The sequence below is a fragment of the Scardinius erythrophthalmus genome (assembly GCF_964197995.2).
Source record: "Scardinius erythrophthalmus genome assembly, chromosome: 18".
Taxonomy (NCBI): domain Eukaryota; kingdom Metazoa; phylum Chordata; class Actinopteri; order Cypriniformes; family Leuciscidae; genus Scardinius; species Scardinius erythrophthalmus.
The window spans coordinates 35,025,468-35,052,670 of NC_138238.1; the positions used below are offsets into that span (position 1 = coordinate 35,025,468).

The 27,203-nt window shown below is 37.9% G+C and overlaps 1 protein-coding gene across 2 annotated transcripts; it reads right to left on the minus strand.

The window, feature by feature from the left end:
* Positions 1-548: 548 nt before the first annotated feature.
* Positions 549-25,853, minus strand: kansl1a (KAT8 regulatory NSL complex subunit 1a). 2 transcript variants are annotated; one of them, XM_081393427.1, is made up of 14 exons: positions 25,386-25,853; positions 20,881-22,271; positions 9,351-9,492; positions 9,022-9,176; positions 7,703-7,838; positions 7,435-7,606; positions 6,096-6,299; positions 5,846-6,013; positions 4,434-4,564; positions 3,239-3,357; positions 3,089-3,146; positions 2,882-2,994; positions 2,553-2,805; positions 549-1,810 (listed from the first exon to the last, which is right to left on the minus strand). In XM_081393427.1, the coding sequence occupies exons 2-14, from the start codon at positions 22,221-22,223 to the stop codon at positions 1,658-1,660; spliced, it is 3,147 nt and encodes a 1,048-aa protein (XP_081249553.1). In that variant the 5' UTR covers positions 22,224-22,271; positions 25,386-25,853; the 3' UTR covers positions 549-1,657. The 2 variants fall into 2 exon arrangements, with proteins under 2 accessions (XP_081249553.1, XP_081249552.1); XM_081393426.1 differs by having other exon boundaries at positions 7,703-7,835; positions 25,386-25,822.
* Positions 25,854-27,203: the final 1,350 nt, after the last annotated feature.

A 27,203-nucleotide genomic window follows, 5' to 3' on the forward strand; every position in this document is an offset into this window, starting at 1 on the left:
CCAATCTCCACCCCCTGATCCCTAAACCCACCCCTACACCTACCAATCTCCACCCCCTGATCCCTAAACCCACTCCTACACCTACCAATCTCCACCCCCTGATCCCTAAACCCACCCCTACACCTACCAATCTCCACCCCCTGATCCCTAAACCCACTCCTACACCTACCAATCTCTACACCCCCTGATCCCTAAACCCACCCCTACACCTACCAATCTCCACCCCCTGATCCCTAAACCCACCCCTACACCTACCAATCTCCACCCCTTAGATCTGGATCCAACTCCGCCCCCTGGATCTTGTGTACTGCAATGAGGTGCTACTGGGATTAAAAGCAGTTTTACATCACGAAAGTTCGGACTTGTGGGAAGACCTCGAGTGTTTAGGGACAGTGGGCCTGAGGCTGAGAAAATAATGGATTCTACTGGCTTTTGTCGTGTCGGACTGATCGTGTCCAGTGCAGACACAGTGTCAGAGAATCATTTCAGGGTAAATGCTGATTCATGTTGACAGCGTGACATCAAACAAATGAGACGCACAATCTGAATGGAGTTTGATTTGATTTAATGGTACTATTTACAAAAGGGTGTTTTTCTTTTTCTTTTTTTCTGCAAATGATTTAACTTCTGAAACAGTCCAAATTACAATGAAACCTGTCTCAAATAGCTATGAAGAGAAAGACACATCAAAGAAATAAAAAAAGACATTGTGATTGTATGAAAAAAGAAAGAGACAGGGCCACAACAATAATGTCCAGTTGCATAGCAAGTAGATTCTCGAAGGGGCGACAGTGCTGAGTAAGAACACTAATATGGGGTCACATAAACATTGACTAAGTGAAGGAAAAACAGACACCTTGCTAACACAAGATTCCGTAAAACTCCATAACCTGAGAAGGGCAGGTCTGCGTGAAACATCTGGCTCCTTTACGAAGGAATACAAAGTACAATCTCAACAGAAGATGTAGAAAGATCCAGGAACATTTAAGGACCGAAGTGTCAGATCTAAACTAATGTGCACTAAAGGCTTTGTTTTGCAGAGCTTGCGATTTTTCCATTGCATTGTGATACATGATGTCATGAACATTAGCATGCTCCAAATGCTGGTGGGAAATTGTTAAAAGGAAAGAGAAAAGGGGGGAGGGTCGAGGAAGAGAACAAGATATTGACGCCCTGTGAAGTGCTTTTTAACTGAGGAGAATATCTCTGCTTGGTGCACGACCATCAACTGAGAATAATGCGGCAAGTATTTTTGTCAGGTTTTGGTTTTTCACTTCACAAAACATGAATACATTTATAACAAGTCAGCAGAGAGGCACCCTTTGGTCAAGCCCTCTTTAAGTCTGCTACACAGTGCACTACATAGTGTTCACCTGACAGGTTAGAATACCACACTAAGTCCCAATGATATATTTAGCTGACTATGAAAACATTTATGGAAACAACTTTCATACATCTCATTTACATTTTTCTTTCATTTTTCAGGTTTAGCTTTACTATGTTCGGTAATATTCACTAAAAACTGTGAAAATAATTGGCTGATGTTTGAATATCAAACAACAGAAGTCCCGACAGAATCTTTTTTTTTTGATTAGTATGAGTTTTTTCTCAATTAATGCCATAGGAGGTGTGGTTTTAAGGTTTAATGAGTTCGTCGTCACGGCGAGGAGGCGTCACTCTCTGACTCCGCCCTGCAGTGGGCGTCGGCTCTGATGACAGTGGGAAAGCTCAGTGGATCCTTGTCCATCTCAGGCTCCACAACTGGGTCCTCAGGCAAAGGAAAACTCCTGAGTTCCCAGGGCTGGACCGTCTGCCAGGAAAACACGCAAAGTGTTAAGATATGAAGCATATGATATCGAATGGACAAATCTATTTTCAGCGCTTCTCAACAAGGGCCACACGTTTTTTCAGCACCCTTGTTTCTGCAAGTGTTTTTCCCATGCATTTTTTTTTTAAAGTCAGAGTCATAAGTCTTGAATCAAAACTAATAGCTAAAATATAAACGGCACTACATACACTACGGTTCAAAAGTTTGAGGTCAGTAACATTACATTATAAATGTCTTTACTGTCACTTTTGATCAATGCTACAAAAGTTTTCTATTTGAAATAAATGCTGTTCTTTTAAACTTTGAGAATCCTGAAAGGATCATGGTTTCCTGCTAAAATATGTTTTCAACATTGATAATAATCAGAAACGATTCTTGAGCAGCAAATCATCATATTAGAATGATTTCTGAAGGATCATGTGAAGATGAAGACTGGAGTAATGATGCTTTGATCACAGGACTAAATTACATTTAAAAAAAAAAAGAAAAGAAAAATTGTAATAATGTTTTGTTGAGACAAACTCCAGACAGATTTGGATTTGTTTTCTTTTTACTGTTGCAATAGAATAATCCAGATTAATTTCAGGCTGCTCTTTAGAAACCAGAACGTATATCAAAAGAGCATCTCTCACTTTATTAGCATTTTTCTATGGAGGAAATGAATATGATTTCTAAACTTCTGAGCACAGTTAAAGTGAACAGCCTGAGGACGTGTGTATGTTACCTTCTCTTCAAAGGTGCAGTCTGAAGTGGAGCCGCACGTGTCTTCGCTGTACAGCAGTCTGTGTGTGTCTCTGGTGTACGGTGTGTGTGCGTCCCGCGAGCAAGGCGTGTCGGGGCTGGGTGGGCTCAGGGGGGACGGCACGGGCCCGTAGTCCTGCAGCAGGTGGAAGTGACTTGCGTCTGGGGAAGAGGGCTGGGAAGGGTTCGTTCCGACTATTGATGGTGTCGTTCGCCCGTCCAGGGATTTATAGGACCTGAGGAACCATATGGTTAACTATTAACTCAAAATCAGGAAAACCGTTCTTTGGTAAAACCAAGTAGGACAAGCACCTGCTGCATCTCCTCTTGGCGGGTGCGAGAGCCGTCCATCGCCAGCGAGAACGTTCCTGGTCCTCACACGGCTGGTGGTGTTTCGAGAACATGGCATCTGAAAGGTCCTCCACCTGCACGGAGGAATCATTAGGTGACATCGCTAATAAGAATCGACAATAGCTTGATTTGGAAATGCTTGAAGAGAAAAAAAGATGGATGTTTTACCGGAATGTTATCGTCTTCCTCTGCCAGTGGTTGGGCTAAGGTGTCCACTTCTCTCCATCTGAAAAACAGAGTAGACATTTTTTTATACATTATATAATGTAGAACAGATATTATAATGTGGATTACATTGTGAGCGACTTGGAGACACACCTGGGCGTGAGGATTTCCTTGTACTGAAGTTTCTCCACTCTGGTGGTGGCGGCCACTGACATGGGAATGACGATGTTGTTGATGTCAAACGGACTCTCGCCTCTTCTCCTCCGTATGGGCTGTAGAAAAGAACAAAAATGCAAGTAATAAATGAAAAATGATCACAGCTACTCTGTACCTTAAATCCACACTGGAAATTGGTGGCAACACTGGCTCGGCCTGTTGTTTCACAGTTGAAAAAGAAACGGATGAGACAGAAAAACAACGATTTACTAGAGACGCAAGTATACGCTTAACATTCACATCAAAACTGAAGTGTACAGCAATACTGCTCGCTAACAATGTATCCGCAGAATTCAATTTGAGGCTTTCAAAGACCATTTTTAAGGCCTGCACAAATAAAACGATTATTCTATGTGCATCCAGTACAAACCCATACAATCTCATTCAATAGTTAAAATTCTCAAGGCATGTTTTATTCAATACATACATATGCACTGAAATTATACATTACATACCAATTAGAGGTCAACCAATACTGTATTTTACTGAAATGATGATAATCTGTTTAACTAAAGGCAATAGAAACATTATTGTGCTGATACTAGTAAAATCTATTAATGTCCTTAGTCATTTCTTCCTGTGACATTGCGGCCCAGAAAGAAGCCAGATGCAGTATATTGTGTAACCAAAATATCAATAATATCCAGAAAAAAAAGTTTTTATGCAAAATTCAGGGCAAGCCTGAAATACACTGGGAATCTTATTTTGAAATATCTATGCTTTAATACTTCCAGCTGCTCATTCAAAAAGATTAGTGAGAGAAAATTTGCACTCTTACAATCACCTACAACGTAATACATTATAATCATCAGAACGTGCAAAAGTGGCACATTTTGACTTTGAATGTGTTGTGAAGGTTCACATTTAAATGATCGCTATAGCATTTTCTGTCCCTAAATTTAACCCCTTTTAAATCATAATTAAGACTTTTGATAAAACTGAATTTAAGACTTTTTTTAGACTTAAATTGATTTAGATTTATTTTTTGCATTTTTCTCTCTCGCTTTTTTCCCCCCGACAGTATAGAGGCAAGAAAGGGGGACCGGATCGGAAAGGACCACAAGCTGGGTTTCGCATTCGGAAGAACTGTGCCATGCTCCCGAGTGCTATCGGCTGTAAATAATGAACGTACCACACTGTTTCCCAGAGGAGTGCTGCTCTCAACGGGGAGGGAGAGCTGTCTGGTCAAGGGACTGGTGTTGGAGGAGTGAAGGCTGGACAGAGACGGACATGGACTGCCTGCATCCATCATCACTTTTGGTGCTATGAGAGAAAGAAATATATACACACATATAAGACACTGATATGTGCTTATTCAACATTTCATTTCAAAACTGTAATTGTTTTAGTTTAATTGTACAGGTGCATTTTTTTGGCCCTGTATCTTTAATTTTTCATTTTTGACCCAAGCACCCATTAACTTCCGTTAAAGCTACACTGTGTAGGATTTTCTCCCATCTAGCAGTGGAATTGTTTATGACTACCAACTGAATATTACTTTCTAGCCCCTCCCATTCCGAGGGCGTTTTAACTCCTACGGTGGCCGTATTATTTCAAATCTGCCGGCAGTCGCGAGTAATCTCCCCCTCGCATTCGTCATGGTGCCACTGAGTGTAAAACGTGAAAGGCGAAGCTTGAATTTCCAGGTACGTCCCTCTTTGGCAAATGTATTTTCAAGATGGAGGCGCAACATGGCTGCCGCCATTCGAGCGACTCGCTCGTATGTATTCTAAATGGCAGATTCTACGCTTACGAGAATACTTGATTAGTTGGTACAAGTAATTACACATTAATGAGCACATATCATTTTGAAAGAACAAAAAGTTTTTTTGCTAAGAATCAACTTTAAAAAAATGACACAGTGTAGCTTTAATGTATACACCCCATTCAACTGAAATGAGATTGCCGGTGGTTCTTTATGGATGAAGTAAAAGTATTCATTAGAATGGACTATTTGTTTTTTCAACGTTCTTTAGTGTGTAATGATGCTGTTAGAGCATGAAAAAGGTCTGCAAATTTACAAAGCACAAAGTCACTTCAAAGGGAGTCAGTATATCAGTAATATCAGTAAGGACTGTTTCTGAACTTCCTGAAACGCCTCTATTGTAGCCTTCAGTTTTCCGGGAACAAACATGTCACAATATTCCTCATTTAAATAATTCCAGGCCAAGGCATACACAAAAACAAGGGGCAATGCCTGGTTGATTTGTGTTAGTAGTGTGTTGTGATATTGGTAAGTGGAGTGACATTTTCACAAGCTCGCAGCGGTTGACCATTAATTCACAATACTTGTCTAGCCAACCAATCAGAGCACACTGAGCATTTCGGAAGAAGGGGCTTCACAGAGAAAGGAACGAAACAGAGTGTTACTGACAGACTGGGAAGAGAGGAGCTGCAACAATGTCAAATATGTGGGGGAACACATATGTTTTTTGAACAATCAAGCATGAAAGCCTATTCTAGTAGAGACTTTAAAAAAGGGCATAATAGCACCACTTTAGGACATATTTGGAGTCATTTTTGTATGGAGGGCAGTGCACTCACAGTCTGCTCTGTCCAGTGAGAGCTCTCTGACTCTCTTCCTGCTGCGACTCCGGACCAGCACACGATCCGCCCTGCAGGGTGTGAGTGTGTCCGGCTTTGGGACACATGAGATGTTGTCCACCTGCTGCCTGTGCAGCTTCTCCAACCTGCTCTTGTGACGGGCCAATCCTGACAGAGAGAGAGAAGTAAAAGTGAATCACTTTGGCGGCTTTGTCGCACACTTTGAGAATCAACATGTCTGTGTACTTACGGACTGCAGCCGCATGCGAATTTGACAGTCTGAATTTGTGTTTAGAGAGGAAGGATGATGATGATGATGATGATGATGGTGGTGGTGGTGTGATGGAGAGCTTGTGTTTGAGAGAGATCTTCTTCGGCGGTTTGATCCTGTCAAAGGGACGAGTCTGCCAATGAGACCTCAGCACCTTCTGCAACTGTAAGCTGAGAGCCACGTCTGAGAGACCAACCAGAGGAAGAAGAAGAAAGAGTTAAGACAGAATTGTTAAAATTAATGATATTTATCACATCTAGTGCCCTGTTTACACCTGGTATTAAGATGGGTTTTAGTCGATCGGATCACAAAAGAAATCAGAACAGAAGTGGTTGAAAGTAGACAAAAGAGACGGATTAAAACACCAGGTGTAAACAGGTATGTGTCTCCCTCGTCTACTTGTGATCCGATAGACCAAAACACATCTTAATACCAGGAGTAAATAGGGCCTAGGACTGCACCAACTAATTAATAAAATTGATAATCTGTGGATCGTGAATTTCTGACAAAGAGAACACATTAAAGTGCATAAAGATCTCAGTTTTTCAAGCTTGGTAAATTCTTTAAAGGGTTTTTTTTTTAATCATTTGTGACTCTAGTCACAAGGGTCAATTTTCTTAAATTGAGATTTATACATCATCTGAAAGCTGAATAAATAAGCTTTCTATTGATGTATGGCAGTGGTTCTCAATCCTGGTCCTGGGGACCCACAGCTCTGCACATTTTATACTTCTCCTTTATCTGACACACCCAGTTCAGTTCATAGCTCTTTCCTAACGAGATGATGATCTGAATCAGGTGTGTTAAATGAGAGAGACATACAAACTGTGCAGAGCTGTGGGTCCCCAGGACCAGGATTGAGAACCACTGATGTATGGTTTGTAAGGATAGGACAATATTTGTCCGAGATAGCCTACAACTATTTGAAAATCTGGAAACTGAGGGTGCAAAAACATCGAAACATTGAGAAAATGTTGTCCATTTATGTCCATTTATGTTCGCGATTGTGCTTCATTCACTCACAACAATATTTTTTTAGATATATTTACGGTAGCAAATAAAAAAAATATCTTCATGGAACATCTTTCATTTTGCACATACAATGTATTGTTGGCTATTGCCACAAATATACCTGTGCTACTTGTGACAGGTTTTGTGATCCAGGGTCACATTTTATATAGTAAAATGTTTTTAAATTATTTTATTTCACTACACACACACATGTGTAATCTATATAAAGTGATATTAAATCATTTAAAATGGTTTTATTAATATATGTATGTATGTGTGTGTGTGGGTGTGTGTGTCTACATCTCACCCGATTGCAAGGACAGAACGGGGTGGATGCTGTGGTCTTGATGTGCAACTCTCTCCAGCAGAGGGCAACCATAAGGTAAATCTGGTTTGGAGAGGGGACGAGCAATCCCACACATGACACACAAACCATTGACCTCACATCCTAGTGGAGGTGAAAACGACGCTCTCTGAACCTGATTAGAGGAGGATAGTATACACTTTAAAATAAGCAAAAAAGGTTCTCCTGGAATATTAATACATTCATTTATACCAACAAGCTTCACACACACCTTGCCATTGAGATTGTGGAAAGTGTTTGGGTGGATTAAACGGCGTCTTCTGCAGGTCACCAGCGGGCGTGTTCGTGCGGATGTAGAGCTGCTGTCCAGACTCGAAGGACATGTATCGGACATATCTGCCACGCTACTGAATTCAGAAAATGTAAAATGCAGTTTTTGCCAAGCTAATGGATAATATAACATTGTGATACAAGACACCACTGCATTCACCCTGTCTGGGTTTATTCTGCAATAATGGCTGGTTAATAATGTTAATTTAAAGTTATATAATAATGTTAAAAGTTTTTAGGGCCTATTAGATGCCTAGATGTACTTACATCAAAAAAGGAGCTGTTAGGCATGTACTTAAAGTATAAAGTGTGTGTGTGTGTGTGTGTATATATATATATATATATGGTGCTGCTGTAATGCGTTTAAAGGAACACTCCACCGTTTTTTGAAATAGGGCTTATTCACTTTCTTTCCTACATTTAGATAGGTGGGCAAATGCATTTTTGTCTCAGTGTATGCATTGTTTTAGTTTGACAGGGTCGGCGCTAGCTTAGCTTAGCACAATGAATGGAATCCTTTGTTGCCGGCTAGCATGTCCTGAGTAAAAGTGATATAAAAAAAAAAAAAAAAAACACCTAATTACTTCTTGTGGCCTGCGTATTTACAACAAGTACAAATAGTGATGCAGATTAACACTAGGCGATTTCCTAGGCAGATATTGACTTCTATATTAAGGACTATATTAGGGGGAAGCACAGGCGAAGCACTGCTACTTGGGCGTGATATCTCTGCGCCCAAGTAGCAGTGCTTCGCCTGTGCTTCCCCCTAATATAGTCCCAAGTCAATATCTGCATAGGAAATCACCTAGTGTTAATCTGCATCGCTATTTGTACTTGTTGTAAATACGCAGGCCACAAGAAGTAATTAGGTGTTTTTTTTTTTTTTATATATATATCACTTTTACTCAGGACATGCTAGCTGGCAACAAAGGATTCCATTCATTATGCTAAGCTAAGCTAATGCCAACCCTGTCAAACTAAAACAATGCATTCACTGAGACAAAAATGCATTTGCCCACCTATCTAAATGTAGGAAAGAAGGTGAATAAGCCCTATTTCAAAAAACGGTTGTGTTCCTTTAATCTAATCCACACAATAAGTGCATTGTATACAATGATTAATTTAAATGTTAGTACATAGTAGTTAAAGACAATATAAACTGGGTCCAGTTATGATAATGTGTTAGCATATGGTAAAAATAAAAAGTAAATTCAAATATTTACTCCAACACAATATGAAATATTAGCATTTTGTCCAAACCTAAAAGAGATGTCGTATTCAGATGTGTCTGTCAAACGAGACTGGGATTCTGTGAAATTCTGGGATGTTGGTGAGGTCAGGACACTCTTATTAGCCTCCATTATATTTATGGTTCTCTGGCAGGAAGGGGCGGAGTCTCCCAGCTCCACAGGACCCTGCAGAGAGCATGTGAAAAATAAAAAACTACTACTTTTTACAGCTAAATAAACATATATTTCCATTTAACTAATTCCCAACATTCGTGACACTGTATAAATTTTTTTTTCTTATAACACAAACACTTTCTATCTCTCTCACACACACACAGCAGATATCAAGCGTCTGCTAACCTTGCTGGTGCGCAGTTGGCGGTAGATGTCGACCTGCTGTCGGATGCGGTACTCCAGGTCTGATATCTGAGCCTGCAGCCATGTCCAGTGACTGATGATGGTGGCTCTTTCCCTAGCAAACCGGCCTTCTGCTCTTCTCCATCTGAGAGAGAAAAGTGAACAATCCGGTTAAACACGTTTTAAGTTAGACATTTAGTTGTTTAGCTAACTAGGAGAGTCGTTAGAGGGTTAGTTCTCATGGTCTGTTTACTTCAGTGAGTAGAAACTGGCTGTGACGACTCAGATAAAACAAACAGGAAACCCTTTAAATTATTCTCTGTAAAGTTTCCAGCCCTGATGGTCCAGATTACAGACATTAATCAATCATTTTGACTGTAATAATGATGCATAACACATAGAGGGCACTGTTAAACACATTCAGCACAGACACCCACTTACAGATGCCACAATACTGTTCATCCCTTTTTTAAATACAGTCATAGTCTTTATGTCACAGCCCTGCAAAACAACACTTGCCACCTTGAATTTCAACCACTTCCTTTGAAACCAAGAGATGGCAGAAAATGGAAATAACGCAAGACAAGGGGTATACAATAAGACCAAAATATATCACAATACGAGTATTTCTTTCACAATAACCATATATATATATCATAGTTATTTTTATTGTAAATAAGGTTATGATGCCAAAATTTCCGATGACACTGAAATGTCACAATTATAGATTCTACACAAACCTAGCCTAACTAACTAATGTACAGTGTTGTAATGTAACGGAGTACAAATACTTCGTTACTGTACTTAAGTAGAAATTTCACGTATCTGTACTTTACTTCGCTATTTAAATTTATTTCAACTTTCACTTTTACTCCACTACATTTCCTAGATAAAATGTATACTTTTACTCCGATATATTTCCACAAAGCATCTTCGTTACTCGTTACTACAAAATAAAATCAGAAGACGTGTGCGACTGCAATAAGGGAGGTTTGGCGAATCACTGCTCCTAGATTGCATTACGCACGCTCCGCACGGCGCGCCCTCTATTTCAGCGTAATGGTTGTTTGTTGCCATGCCAAAGGAGGAGGAAGCACAACTGAAACCGCCATGGAAGCACAAGCACCTACTGGAGGACCTCCCGTTATCGTAGACGACCACCCTGACACAGAGCTGCCAACTCTCACGCATTCACCGTGAGACACACGCAATTGACACTTTTCACACGCTTTCACGCCACATATCCATTTTCTCACGCACAGAAAAATCGCGAAGCAAAGAGGACACGGAGACCGACAGACTAGACAGAGCAGGTTAGTTATGATAGAAAAAAATCTCAGCTTTTTATTACGAAATTCAAACAATAAATACCGTTTTGGCTCTTGTAAATGTGACGTGACAGATCCCTAGCGCACGTGAACCGATCATCTATACTAGCTAATAGTAAATAAACACGAATGAACAATGTTAAAAGAAACAGTACAACTTACCGAAATGTATATTCATCATACATAATATCGATCAATCAGTGTTTTTCAACCGCGGAAAGGGTCAGTAAAACACCTGGAGAACAATTATGTCACATAAATTTACCTCAGGAAAGCCATTTGATGACCATAATATAGGCTATAGCACGTTAGTTGGCTAGAAAAAAAGAGCTATAGAGAGTATTTAGCTAAATATGTGTACTATATTAAATAATTATTATATTTTTACTTATATCATTAAATAAAGTTGTTATTATGATAAAAAACGCATTATATTTATATCTGTTAGGGCTCTCTGTATGTTTACAGCATAAGGTTACACATTTTTTTTTCTTGAGAAAAATTAATGCCTATCTTGTGTACCTAATATTTATCCAAATTAGTCAATATTGCATATTGTGATGCAAGATTTTTTTTTTTTACATCCCTACAACTTCCCCACCCACCCCACAATAAAGCCACAATAAAGTTCACAATCAAAGTTCTAACCGTTTGCTTTAAAAAAAAAAATTACTTTTACTTCTACTTCAATTACTTAAGTACATTAAATATCAGAAAATTACTTTTGATACTTAAGTACAGTATATATCAGATACTTTAAGACTTTTACTTAAGTAATATTCTAAAAGGTAACTTTCACTTCTACCAAAGTCTTTTTCTAGTATGATACTTGCACTTTTACTCAAGTATTGCTTTCTAGTACTTTATACAACACTGCTAATGTAAGTTCAAGCTTACCAAAGTAAACAGTCAGAAATATAATCAAAATAAAGAACCTAAATTACAAGCAATAAGACTAATAAATACAACAAAATAAAGATAAAAATGAAATAGAGTGGTCTATCTAACATTAATTGACATTAATCATACTACAGAAATTGAATAATCAAATGTTAAATAGTCTTCATGGTGTAAAGTTACTTACTGAAGTTATTCAGTCAAGAGCAGAGTGATTTTATATTTTTCTTTTGTTGTTTGGTTAACGTTAAAGAGACAGCAACAGGTATATGAGGCTTCTGTCACTTTGAGACCCTAACATACACAGATCCAATATACTGGTACACATCCCGATTGTTTATGACTCGCCAAAACGGCCATTTTCATAAACAGTGCAATACTCACAAAGATAAGCACAATACACAGCGAAAAAGAAAAATTCATAACTTATGCTGTGTGAAAAAAACGTCTGTCAGATCGGCATGCAAGTGCCAAATTGAATTCTGTTTGAATTTATCTTATTGTGCTTGAATGGTCTAAACTGGCAAGGCTTTAAAAAATGCATAGAAAATGATCAACTCTCATAGCGACGCAACACTGCAGAGTCATGTGAGCGTAACCGCACTAGACAATAATCCAAAATTTCATTCTTTTAACCATTTTTTGTGTGCATCTACCCGTTTATATAACATTATTACAACCCATGATTTGCCATTGCTAGTTGGAAGGTTTAATAGCTTAGGGGGAGGTCAAGTCATTGGGCAAAAATCTGTGTAGTGCGAGATAGTCAGCATTTGAAAGAGAGCGTTCTCGAGCAAGGTGAATGGCTAGAATTGTGACTACAAACATGACACTGGCTGTCCATGCTGGTCTATCAGGGTTTCATGACTCTCCTGTAGTGTGATCGGTACACTCCTACACAAAAGAACACCAGCATCTCATGGTAAATGTCCCTCTCAGCACATTCCCACTGCTTAATGCCTCAGTATGAGCACCGCCTCATACGGTCATATTTGCCCACGTGGAATCCGGCAACTCGCTGTAAGAAAGATAAATGGAGTGGAAATTGACATGTGCACTGTTGAGCCCTGTGAACCACCAGCACACATGTGATTATCAAAAATATTACTCTGTTCTGACCTGAGGTCGAATGTTTTTGTAGAACGACTACATAATGACTGTAGATTTTTTCTTATCACAAAAAACATCAATTTAAACTTAAATCAACATTTAACATCTATTTATTTAATAATTGAACATGAAAACGTAAAAAAATTGGATGATGTACACTCAGATGATCACATAACATTTATTTTGTGTTAATGATCAACTGACTGTACATTATAACTTCCATGTAGCATAATTTCAAAAGCCAGGCCTACATTGAGTCCTGCTCCAAATAAAGAGACTGAATTATTCATGCTTATTGGCTGCGGCCCATTTAAAAGGTGCCACACTAAACTTTGAGCATGCAAAATTTCTAAGGAAAACATGATTATTATTTCATTATTAAATTATTTCATTATTAAAACATTCATTTTTCTTTGGATAATACATCCAGAAGGTAAAAATACACTCTACTCCACTTTACTGCAACCCTACAAATTTCTTTTGTTTCAACCAATGCCGCGTTCAGACTACACGATATGAGCCTGATTTTGGCACGATGCGTTTTACGTAGGGTGTCGTGGTTATTCGTAAACAACAATGGGCATTGGGACACAAGAATCAATTGTTTAATCTCCCATAGTGCGTCATAGTGGACAGAAAGACTAGCATGTTTCATTTTTTTCGGTCCTCCATAAGGGGTTCCTTCACATCTGTTTTGACGAATTGGCACACGATAGCGGAGGCACTACAGCAACCCGGTGAGCAGCGGAATTAGCATTAAGCTAACACACAGCTTCGGTAGCCATTGTTTGTAGCTTCGACGACATCACGCACGCCATTAAAGACAGCAAATGATGATTGGTCAGGAAGCAATGTGTAGTCTGACGTTTCTTGTCCACGACACGAATTTATGAGTCAAGATTGCATAACCTGACAGCGACTATTTTAACAGACAAAAACATTGAGGCTACACAACCCGGCATAAGAGGTCAAGCCGAGAAGGACAGTCTTCTATTGGTCATACCATGTACCATCTTCCCATGTACAAATTTGCTGTCAATGTTCAATGCAGGGAAACTCGCTTTCCTGTCCCCTGCATTTACATGCATATGAATGGAAGTCAATGGAACGAAAAGTGTAGTGTGATTGCCCCTTTAACCGTGATTATTCACTATATAACAATTGCTTGATTGTTGTCATTGGTCGATCTACTCTTCCACACATGGACGTGTGCGTTTGGACGACGGGGAGGGCAACAACAAAGGAGTCGTCCTCCCTCGCTGTGCCTGCTGTGAAGTGAATCATCTCGTAATTGTGTTTCATAAATCACATTGGGCTGATGGAGGGAGTACAAAGACAGAGTCATTTAGCATGAATGTTCTCCTGCCTTTGTTCTTGGATTTCAGACTGAGAGACAAAGAGACTGGATGAACCAAAACACAGATAAATACCAGCTGGCTCATCAAACTGTTTTATATGGAGGCCTGTCTGTTATTTTTCACTCATACAGATCCAGGGTTACACTGCATTTTAGGTTAACGCGAGAACGAAAGCAGTTATAACAGGGAGGGATGAATTTCTGCTCTGAGCCTAGTGAGCTTTCTACTGCTATAGGCACTTGCCTTTTAAGGAGTTTGCTAACTGAAATAAAACCTGAATAAAAGACTTGCAAGTGAGTTTTAAAATTGCATCTTGCAAAGCTAACACAACAACTGGGCTAAATAGTCCATTTTAAAATGCACAGAACTATATTCACTAATACATTTTTATTGATAATCAAGTATATTTTCACTTTGTCTGTATTTTTATTGAGCTCTGCGCAGTGATTTTATAAAGAAATCTAAAGCTTGAAGAATACAGAATCAGTTTTGACATGAGCGCTTAGCGTACGCGATAGAGCTGCACGATTAATAATTAAAAAGATCACAATCTCGATTCAAACACCCACACAATTTTATTCATAAATGTCAATGATTCAGATATTTCGATTAAACCTTTATAAAATCACAGCGGAACATTAAAATCTGTGTTCACGCTGTCACTGTGCTGACCCAGAGGAAGCACTTATCATATGTATGAAACCGCTTCAGTCTTTTCAACCAACCGTATCATTTCTGTCTTACAATAATTCATATCATCACAGAGTTACTGGGATAAACGTTTATAGTTCAGATATAAGCACTAATATCTATGGTAGTAATCAAAATAGAATAAATCACCTTTTGAATCCAACTCAACACTTTAAATTTGGATTGTGTCAATTACACCATTACACCAGTAGCTGGCGACAAGTGATTGTAAAAAATGATTTGTCATTGAATTATTCAAGAGATTCGTTCGCGGATTCATCCAGTAATGAAAAAGTCTTCAGGAGGGAGTCATTGAATCAAAACTGATTTTTTAAAAATAATTAATTAAAATTAATTTAAAAAATTTGAATAGACTGTTTTGTTTAGTTGTCTATTCCCCATCAGGAGAGAATTGTGATCTCTATTTTAAACAAAGTACTTGTATGCATACGGCTGAATGTGTACATGAGCTGAACATTTGCAAACACAGGCCCTCGACATAATATTTATATTATAATGTTATGAGCAATAAAATTCTATTTGTACTAGTTTAAAGAAGACTTGCAAGACTATCTTTTTAAGAGCTCCTTGCAGTTTTCTGTCAAAAAATACGGTTTAACATTTGAAAATGAAGGAATTAAGACAGAAATAAATATTATTATTGTAATTTTACAGTTGTAATGTAAATTTAAATTATTATTATTAAAATTATTTTCCAGTAAAATATTATAAAAGTAATAATTATTATTTTGTAATTTTATTTAGAAATGTTTAGCTATATTATTATTCAGTATAGTCAAAATCATAACAATAATATTTAAAATTATTTATATAGCCATTTTGAAAATCACAAATAGAGCAACCTTACCCAACTAAAAAGCACAGCAAACCAGGAATATTTTTGATTGCATTTTAAATTGCAATCAACATTTTTTTCAGGAAAAAAACAATTTAGATAAATTCGATTTTTTTCCCTCCAAATCGTGCAGTCCTAACTGTAAGCATAGGTTTGTAGAACGAGGGCTAAATATAACAAATCTGAAAAAATGTAAGCATCGGGGTCGAAAGCACAGCTGTAATATTTGAGTAATGACGCAAAAACATGCACAAGGACGAAAGCAAGAATGGAACAGATGGATGGAGAGAAAGAAAGAGGGGATAAAAAGAAAAGAATGTGAGGTGGTTAGGCTTGGCAGAGAAACGCAGAGGAATTATGGGGGGGAATGGTGAAAAGGGGTGGAGGAATGCAAGTGGAAAAAGAGAGCGCCTGAAAAAGTGAGAGAGGAAAAAGTTACGTAACACGAGTGGGCTCGGCTCAGACAGCGGGAATGGGAGGAGAACATAACAGACAATAGTGAAGGAGGATTCTACAATGAGAGAGATAAAGACATGACAGAAAGAACAGAGAAAAAGGAAAATCATAAAAGCCCTGACAAAATGACATGTGTTTATGATGGGTTACATTTCCAAACATCATATCCCCAAAAGATATATCAGCTCCTGTCAAAGGCCAATTTGTGGATGTTAGACTAATTTGTAAAACTATTTTCATAAATGTAAACACAATACCAATAAACATGACAGCCACAAAGTTTATCTGGATCGTAACACAAACACAAACAAATACACTGATACTCGTCTTTATCAGAACAAAAAAAACCCCTGTTTTCTCACATTTATGTGTGAATCTCATGACGAGTATGTGGGGTTATAGTTCACAACCACTCAATTTCTTTATACACCACCATAAATGAAATCATGCAATACAGTATTTCTGTAGGCCTGCATGATTTGGGGAAAATGTCATATTGCTATTATTGAGGTCAATATTGCGATTGCGATATAATAAACAAATGGTTTCATGAGTCAACTTGTTTGGTTCTCAGGTAAAATGCTACACAGATTAGTGATAATGCTGAAATGTGTATTTCACAACTCAAACTAGCAACAACAACTAAATGCATTGTTTTCAAATAAAAACAAATATTTTTTACAAAATTAAATAGTGACATCTTTGCAATACTGCAAACTTGTTATTGTCTCAATAGTACAATAGTATAAAATAAATGTCATATTTACCTGTGCCCTTACTGTCTAACAGGTAGGGCGTATACAGAAATTGAACAAAGTTATCAAAAATTATAAATTAAATATAGAATAATCCTTATTAAAGCTACAAAAGTTCTTCAGTCAAGAGCAGAGAGTAATTTTCTCTGTTCCCTTTGTTCTCTGATTAACTTTACTGACAGCAAGCTTTATTGGCTGCTGTCCCTTTAAGGTCTCACACGCGACTCATTCTCTCACAACTCTTCACGTTCATCATAAGACTGCTCTTATGTTATGAAGATACTCAACAAAACGGACATTTTGGTATAATTGTGTGTGTTATTGTTCGTTCAAGCGTGAGAGAGAACTGTATTCTGGCGTGCTGTACGATAGCAGTCAGGACATTCACAGGCAGCACGTAATTGACAACAATTAACGGATGCTGCGTTGATTGCGTTAAATATTTTATCAATATTTAATCAAATATAACGTTGACAGCCCAAAATAATTTATTCTATAAAATCGCAGCATTTGCTTCATATAATCGCATAGGCTTGACATTGCAATTGCGATATGATTAATCGTGTAGTACTATATTTCTGTATTAAATTGTTGTTCCAAACCTGTATGATGTTCTTTCTTTTGCATAAGAGTGCTGACAAACAGTTTTGGTGACCAATGACTTCCATTCCAAAAAACCCTAAAAAACAGACTTTTTTCAAAATAATTTTGTTCCACAGAAGAAACAAAAAAGGTCATACTGGTTTGGAAGGACATGAGGGTGAGTAAATGATGGCAATTTTCATTTTTGGGTGAACTATCCCTTTAAATCATAATGACCACAAACTTTATGTAAAATATGCAAAAAAGTTAGGCTAGCCTATTTCTTTCTTTTTGATTTTGAAGTGAAACATGACCCGGGCATGTCTTTGTGAGATTCACCCACACTATTATCGTCATAAGCCAATAAACATTCCACCATCTGTCAACATACTCAAAGGAAAATAGACAACCTTTTTTTGTGTGTGTGTGAAAAAAAAATTTCAGTAAATGGAAGATAAAATAAAATAAAAAAAACATCTCTGTAGAGCACTAAACAGCATTCACTTCAGCTCTTGGTGGATTAAAGTGGTCTTAATTGCAGTGATAGTAAATCTTCCATTTGCATAGCAGCTGTGTTCCATTAAAAGCTTCCAATTATAAGTGTGGGTGTTTGGGATCAATGTCCTTGAATGTACAAAGTTTAAATTCATCTTGATTTAACTGCAGTCAGAGGTCAACAAGCAGCAGTTCCTCATACTCCAGTTTCCCAACCGTCACACTGTGATGTCAAAAGCATGTGCCCAGACAGATTAGTCAGAGAACGTTGCTTGCAAATGATGAAACGGCACTGAAAATCAACAACCATGAAAACAAACACTTATTTAGAGCAGGATCATCATGCGTTCAGCCAGCAAACACACACCAGGAACAGATTCAGGCATATGTGATCATGCTGTTTAGTGAAACTGGGGCATGTTTCAGTGAGTTCAAATTTAACATCCAAAATCTGCATTCACGGATGCCTGATTATTTAGGTCAAAGGTGTAAAGCCAACTCTTTAGCAAGCTGCTAAACGGCTCCTTTTAAAACAGCTTCCATTAATAAATCAACCTAAAAAAAACTAACATCGGTTTCAATCCGCTTCCTACGTTATTTCCCTAAATATTTGATCAGATAAAATATGATTAAAATTAATCTAAATGCTCATTAGGGGTGATCTGCAAAGCAACAGGATTTGAGCACAAATATTTGAATTTATATATATATATAAATATCCGTATATATATATAAATATAATATATATATACATACAGTAGCAGTCAAAAGTTTGGAAACATTACTATTTTTAATGTTTTTGAACGAAGTCTCTTATGCTCATCAAGCCTGCAGTTAAAAAAACAAACAAAAAAACAAAAAAAAAAACAGTAATATTATGAAATATTATTACAATTTAAAATAATGGTTCTCTTTTTTAATATATTTTAAAATGTAATTTATTTTTGTGATGCAAAGCTGAATTTTCATCAGCAAGTACTCCAGTCTTTGGTGTCTTATGATCCTTCAGAAATCATTCTAATATGATGATTTGATACTCAGTTATTATCAATGATGGAAACAGTTGTGCTGTTTAATATATTTTTTTGGAATACTTTTTTCAGGATTCATTGATGAGTAAAACGTTAACAGCATTTATTCATAAAAAACGCATTTATTCAAAATAAAAACATTTCTAACAATATAAATCGTTACCATCACCTTTTATCAATTTAACGCATCCTTGTTGAATTAAAGTACTAATTTCTTTAAAAAAAAATAGTTATTGTTCCCAAACTTTTGAACGGTAGTGTATATTGTTACAAAAGATTTCTATTCTAAATAAATACAGTTCTTTTTAACTTTTTATTCATCAAATAATCCTGGAAAAAGTATCTCAGGTTATAAAAAAAAATATTAAGCAGCACAACTGTTTCCAACATTGATCATAAATCATCATATTAGAATGATTTCTGAAGGATCTTAAGACACCAAAGACTGGAGTACTTGCTGATGAAAATTCAGCTTTGCATCACAAAAATAAATTACATTTTAAAGTATATTAAAAAAGATAACCATTATTTTAAATTGTAATAATATTTCATAATATTAGTTTTTTTTTTTTTTTTTTTTAACTGCAGGCTTGATGAGCATAAGAGACTTCTTTCAAAAACATTAAAAATAGTAATGTTTCCAAACTTTTGACTGGTACTGTGTATATATATATATATATATATATATATATATATATATATATATCCCAATTTTCCAACACAAGTGGTCTGAAATGTGTGTGCTTCTGTGAGAGCTCACAATACCTAAACTGTTATCCTGTGCTCTTGTTTGTATATGCATAAGAAAACAGGAAGTATGAACAAAAATTACACATGAAAGTGAAACAGCTAGAAAAACTTCTTTTTTTTTTATTCATCACCTGTGGTTTACTTTGATTTCAACACTAACCCAAACATCAGGGTTCTCCGTTTCACCCCCTCTATTTTCACCTACGATGAACCAGACTCTCCCTCGGGGGCCGAGCAGGAAATTTAACCTTGCTTAAGTTTTCAAACAAGTCCACAGCCGAGGAGGACAGCCCAAATGACTTCAGACTAGACTCCATTATGACAACAAGATCTATGATCTCACTGTACAAACAAGGTCGGAGGGGAAATTAACAGTGACTCTCTACAAGGTTCAGGACATGAACACACAGGCCTACAGTCACAAACATGCCCCCACGCTCCCTTGGGACTCCCGTGAACAGCCCACATGTAATGTGCCTGCTTTGTGATAGCAATGAAGTTACAATGGTTTGATGAGACTAGTTCAAAAGGTGCGTCGTAATTCACTTACTTGTGCACTGTTTTATACCGTTTAGTACAATAAATAGTGTGACTAGTGTGTTCAGACTGAAAATTGAAAAAGAAAAAATGCACATGAAACTGAAAAAATAACATGTGGAATGATGGACACTTTATGCACTTAACAAATCGCAGCTGTTCTTATGTAGCGCATTTATAAAATGAATACACTAGAGAACACAGTGCATAGTATAAGTACAAAGTGCACAGTACGTCATAAATTGGGACACAACTAACAGCCTTGTTCCAAAGGAAATTCAAAAAGGGGATGGGTGAGTGAAAAATCCAGGAAAGCAAAAGAATGTTACAAATCAAATGAATTAAATACCTAAAAAACTGATTAAAGAGCTCAATGATCTAAACAAAATCAGTTTCAAAACCGCATCTGTACTCAGAACGAAACAAGGGGGCTCACTCGGTTTTTGAACAGAGCCTTTTACTAGGATTTTTTCTTCTGTGTTGTGACGTACATCTGAGTGCAACGTATTATCGAAAAGACACAATGTAGGGCATGGACTTGTTGTTGATTGTATTTTGAGATGTGGGGGCGAGACTCTAAAGTAAAATGAATAGTTCACAATAAGATCTACAACACGCATAGGGTGAAATTTCCATTTCATGCTGACTTTAAAAGTAGGCTCTTTCTGAAAACAAACATTTGACTTACAGTTTAATATGACACTGGTCCACGTCCACCCTGACAAGCTCCTCCTCCTCGACGTCGCTCTCTCCTCCTGAACTGCTCTCTGTGGCGTCCGAGTCAAACTGAGTCTCCGTCGCGAGCAAATGTGTGGTGCCGCTGAGATGCAGTCGCTCCAGTTCCGAGGCCACCCTGCCACCCTTCAAAAGCCGACTCAAATTATGCGCGTGCGTGTCCACAGAAGCACGAGGCCCTCTCCACGCCCCTGGCTCCGCCCTACGGCTAGCTGTCGGGGTCAGAGTGCGCTCCAGAAAACCAGAGAGTTGCTGTTTGAAATGCCGCTCCACCTGTTTGGCCTGCACCACCTGCAGACGCTTGCGCAGACGCAGCAGGCGGCTTTCGATGTCCGTTTGCCTGTGTTGGCTCTGTTGAACCCGATCCCTGAGCAGAGCCTCCAGGTTGGGTGTTGGTAGGGTTGAGTCGTCATGGACTGGAGAAGAGCTAAGGGACGAGGGACAGTTGTCAAAGCCAACAATATTGCTACTGTTTGCTTCGACAACCATTCCACCAACGGGACTCTCCAGTTCTGCTTTAACCTCAGACAAAGCAGTGAGCTCCCTATGTGATGACACACCTTGAATGCTTGGTGTCAAATTCTGTTGCGGCTTCACATCACCGTTCTGTCCGCTGGCTGTGAAGGTACCGACGGACTTTGAGGACACGGATAACAGCGCTTCCCCGTTGGTGGAAGGCTGGTTGCTGTCTCCGTTCACGGTGGCCACACTGCCTTTCTCAGCCACGGCAGCACTAGGTACGGCCACTTTCTTAGAGAGTCCGTTCACAGGCACCATGGTACTTCCAGCTCCGCCACCGTTGACAAGGCTCTTCAGTTGTCCTCCAGTCAGCTCGAGGGCGTGGCGCTTTCTCAGCAAGAAGTCGCTGCCAGCAGCAGCGCTAGGGAATATGGAGCCGCTCAGCAGGCCGTGGCTCTTTAGCACCGACTGCTTGAGGACACCTTGCAGCTTCAGTGACTCCTTGACTTTGATGGACGAGGGCAATGATGTGACATCAGAGCACAAGTACGGTGCCAGTTTGCCCAGAGATGGGGCTTTCGACAGGGGATCCTGCTCCTGACCCTTGACGTTGTGGTAATGGGTGAAGCTCTGTCCGTCGTCGGCGTTGACGTGACACTTGCCGTTGCTGTGGGCGCCGGCAGAGTCCGAGACGGAGTCGGAGATGAGGATGTTGCTGGCGTTGCTGTTATTCTCTGTGCTGCCGGGGGACAGGGTGGACGAGGGAGAGGCGAGTTTGAAGCGGATGTGGCGGGCTTCGGCTGGGGCGTCAGTCAGAGCGGGCGCCATCGCAGCCATGCAGCCTGCACCTCCAAACCTTCACTCCAGCCCACCTGCACAGCCTGGCTGCAAAGGAAGAACAACACATTTAGGAGACCGCTAACATGCAGAATATTTTCAGACTTAAATCACAAGAGTTGTTGATAACACTTTACTTAAAGCCTTTATTTATGATGCATTAATTGTGCCTTGTAATGAACCTTATGATGCATTGTATGGTCTCATGAATAACTGTATAAATTATAATTATACATTATACTATTCACTGAACACACCTTTAGAAAGTATGAGTTAAATACATAATTTCAGATATAACAAGATATCACAATGGCAAATGCATTTTACATTACAGTTATATATGAAAACATATAATACATTATAATGTATTGTACATCATGAATAGGCTACATTTATAATGGATTCATTTAACATCAAGTCATTAATCTTTAATAATAACCTGCTGGAGACTATTTAAATAAGTCCACTTCATTTCTAAAACTTCACCAGAAAATACTCAAGACAAGCGGTTTGCAACTCATTGCACTTCTGTAATCTGCATATTTATGACTAAAAAAGGATATTTAATGAGTGGGGCCTTGAATCTCCATTTATCCACAGGAATTGTGTGACATTATTAACTACAAATTCTTATCCAGACGGTTTTCTTATAAGGCGCAGAGCTTCAAGGCCTCATTTTGTGCCTGAAATTGTGGGGGCTTTCGTGAGAAATATACCTGAAACCCAATTGCAATCTCTGGACGATATTCTTTCTTCAAAATTCAAGCCAGAAGACTTCCAATTAGATTTTTTCCACCTTTCCTAACCTAACTATTCATTAACATTTAATAACAACCTGCTGGTGAGACAAGCTATTTAGTCCACTCAATATGTAATACTTAAAAGAATCGCGTAGAAAATAGTTTCCAACCCATTGCAGTTCTTTTATCTGCCTCGTTATGTTTGAAATAGTATATTTAATGGATATGACCTCCCCCCAAAAATTAATTGTATAAGGAGTTTTCCTATCTTAAAGGATAGGAAATTATTTGTAAGCCTCAAATTTCAGTCATTCATGAGGAAAATACCCTAAACACAACTGAGTCCAATAGTCCTAACAAGATTAGTTTTTGAAATAGGGAAACACCTTGAAACAACATGCACTGTTGAACCATTCACAAACAAAAAAAAACAGGAAAGTACATTAATTGGGTCAATTGTGATGCCATTTTGGCTTTGAACTAAATTTTTAGTCTCAATACACCAGATCAATTAAAATAAATACAGGCCAGAAGATAACTAGAGATAACAGCGTGAATGAACACAAACAGGACTCTGTTTTATCAGCACTTCTTGAAATTGAATTTATTTGCCCTGATGCTCTTCACCTTAATAAACTCACGGACCTCAACAGAGAGGGGACCATTATCATAGTCATTAGTATGGAAAGACCTACTCTATTCAGGCTTATGTAAGAGCAAGCCTCCTCATTGTCCCCTCCTCCTCAGCAGACCATCTGTGTCAACGGAATTAGGGATATGCCTTTAGGCCTCAACAGATAAGAGACTATCTCTCGATGAGTGCATGTAGAAGGTTCTTCTCATGAATTACTGCCTTACAAATACCTTAACTCAACATTAGCATTATAACATTTTACTGCTAATAAAGCATGTCAGTGTTGCTTCATAATTAAATTAATAGCCTTTACATTATCAAAGGATGTATGCTGACATGACAGAAGAGACTGAAGAATTTTACTAATATGTCAAGATATTGGCAGCAGTCTCACATGAGAAGTACACTCAAAATAAGTTTTTTTTAAAAGTTAAGCTAGCTTTTATTCGATCTACCAGTGGCGATAAATGATATTTGTTTAAACAAATTACCAACTGCTGCAGATTTACACAAAAGCTGTTTATTTTCACGTGTCTCTCTCAGATATGCTTTGAAATGCTTTAAAAAAACCGCTAAATAATATTATTAATAAAGCTAATATTTTTAGTAACTCGTTCAATTCCATGACATGGCATGAAATGGGCTGGTGGTCATGTGATGTCAACATGGTGGTGCCCATGAGGGGGCGACCCCGCGCTATGTAGAATTTAACAGCTTTTTCTAGAACACTGATGTTTTAATAATATTTCTCAAAAGTGAACTTAAGTCTTTTTTTTTTATTTGCAACAAATTACCGAGTGCACCTTTAATCTATAAACATTCAAACAAAACGCCGTGCCGTGTGTATTATCCAGCAGTTTTCGCGTTTGAAGATCCTAACTAGGTTAATATGTCAATGTAGTAAACATGACAAATCCGGTTAAGGTTTAACAAAGGGAAGGGGCAAAGCGAGCGTACCTTAAAGAACCCACGAGTCTGTGTTCGCGCGAGTCATTTAAAATAAAAAAAAATAAAATAAATGCGGGATTTTAGCATGACTGCGATAACAAGCGAGCTCCTCCAGAAAAATACAGGAAATGTAAGAATAATAAACACTTAAGATCGCCATAAATAGGGAATGTGTATTAAATTAAAGTTAAATTCGTTTATAAAAGTTCTGTCTAGCTTATTAACGTACAACCAAAACGCACAAGTCTAATTTTCCGCTGAACACACCACATGAACATTCACACCACTTCCGTGCATAAATTAAATAGCATTTCAGCTTAGACTCGACGTAGATGCTCATAAAATACATTGTAAAAGGGCTCAAGTTGATTTTAATGCATTCCTGAATATCTCTCAAGCACCGTACAGTAAGCAGGAGCATTAATACGGCCTTGATTACGTTATGCAAGTCATTTTAACCACCAGTTTGAAAGAGAGCCGGCTTTAAACTGATAAGTTTAGTAGAAAAATGAGGCCGCGTGTTGTAGTAGCATCACAAAAGGGGAGGATATATGCGTTCTTTACACTTAAAATGGGAAATAAATAATACAAAAGAACACGTGTGAGTTTATTGCATGACAAAGTACTAGAGAGTAATCCGTTTTAAAGGAACAAGAAGCGACCGTGCAAGCTTTCAACGCCGCATAAATAAAAATGTACATATTATTCTTGCAAATACAACAGTTAATGGTATAAAAGGAGTTAAACAGGAAGCTAAGATATGTGTGCAGGATTAGGTTTATGTAACATAAGTGTTGCTGCTCGAGATCGTCCACTAACAAAGAAAAAGGAGGAACCTACCACGTGACGGGCGCGCGATCCGAGGGAATTTCGGCAACTATTCCACCGACCTTTGGCTTTAATAGCACAATAATGTCACCAAAGCACAAAATAAGCCGTTTGGTCAGGCAACCCCGCCGCCTGTGCCATATCCGTGTCCGCTTCGTGAAAAACAACCCGGTTTCAGGACCCCTTTTCGTTATCGGCTCCGGAATCACGAAATGGGCGATACTAGACAACACCTTGCTGCTGCTGTCCCCTTCAGTGGATTATGGATAGCAAATATATATATGTTGTTGTATATTATGAATCGATTGTTTGCTCAGATACGAATTCTTTTCATATACGCCTTTATTTACAGATTTGAGGTGTCATAGACCACCGGTTTCGAGATCATTTTCTCATCGTTGGAGGGAGAAACGCACGAAAGATGGCGCCTCGTTCGTCTCCCTTGGATTTGAGCCTGACAAATACAGATGCAGAGCGTGTAGCGAGAGAGCCTGTAGGCGGGAGACATTCTCACGCCCGCCGCTAGAGTGACCGCAGAGCCGCAGCGCAGCGACCGGCCACTAGAGGGGGACTGCGAGTGGACTCACTGAGAAGAGGTTGTGTTTAGGAAAAACATGTGGTATTTCAATGTTGTCTTTGTGGTATGTGGTGTATATTTGTTGTGAAAACCAGCGCAAAGACATTTAGTATAAATACAATACTCATAAAAAATAAAAACTATACAGTACCGGTCAAAAGTTGGTAAACAGTACTATTTGAAAGAAGTCTTTTATGCTCATCAAGCCTATATTTATTTGATCAAAAATTCTGAAAAAAAACAGCAATATTGTGAAATATTATTAAAATTTTAAATTATGGTTTTCTATTTGAATATACTTTAAAGTATAATTTATTTATGTAATGGAAAGCTGAATTTTCATCAGCCATTACTCCAGTCTTCAGTGTCACATGATCCTTCAGAAATCATTCTAATATGATGATTTGATACTCGGTTATTATCAATGTTGGAAACGGTTGTGCTGCTTAATATTTTTTGGGAACCAAAAAGTATCACAGGTTATAAAAAAAGTACAAAAAAGTACAGGTACAAAAAAAAGTAACTGTTTCCTACATTAATAATAAATCAGCATATTAGAATGATTTCTGAGGGATCATGTGACTCTGAAGTAATGGCTAATGAAAATTCAGCTTTGCAATACAGAAATAAATATTCACAATTTTACTGTTTTTTTTCTTTCTGTGTTTTTGATCAAATAAATGCAGGCTTGATGAGCATAAGAGACTTCTTTCAAAAACATTAAAAGAAATGTTTCCAAACTTTTGACTTGTGCTGTAGATGTTTAGCTAACTTAATAACAAATGTAGCCTATTTAATACATGTCTACATTAATAATATAATACAATATTATGATTATCCCACATTTCTGACACAAAACAATGGTTACAGTTTTTACAGTAAATCCATGTTGGTGATATGTATATTGAAAAGACTTCTAACATTCAGGATATGTTCACAGCATTAGACAGTGGTTATGTAGGCCTAGTGTTGGATGTGATGCATTACTAAGTAATTTAGTTACTTTTCCCTTGGAAAATTAGGTAAGGGATTACTCTTAATTTTTCTGTAATTTAATTACAGTTTGATGTAATTGCATGAAATACTGTTATAGAACAATTCTATATAAAACAATAGTGGATTTAACATTGAAATTGAAGCTCTGTATTGTTAAAATGTATGTTTTTAATGTAACCTAAATACTTTGGCCAGTTCAAGAATAATTTTACATCATTTATTTGAAAGAATTAAAAGAGCAGTTTCACGTCTCTCCT

What these genes read in the sequence shown, in the direction of transcription:
- kansl1a (XM_081393427.1), bottom strand. Translation starts at nt 22,223, where the DNA reads ATGGCTGCGATGGCGCCCGCTCTGACTGACGCCCCAGCCGAAGCCCGC. An exon ending in GACCAGTGTCATATTAAACT is followed by an intron (nt 9,493 to 20,880) that starts GTAAGTCAAATG and finishes TTTCTCTCTCAG; the next exon opens with ATGGAGAAGAGCAGAAGGCC. An exon ending in GCCAACTGCGCACCAGCAAG is followed by an intron (nt 9,177 to 9,350) that starts GTTAGCAGACGC and finishes TGCTCTCTGCAG; the next exon opens with GGTCCTGTGGAGCTGGGAGA.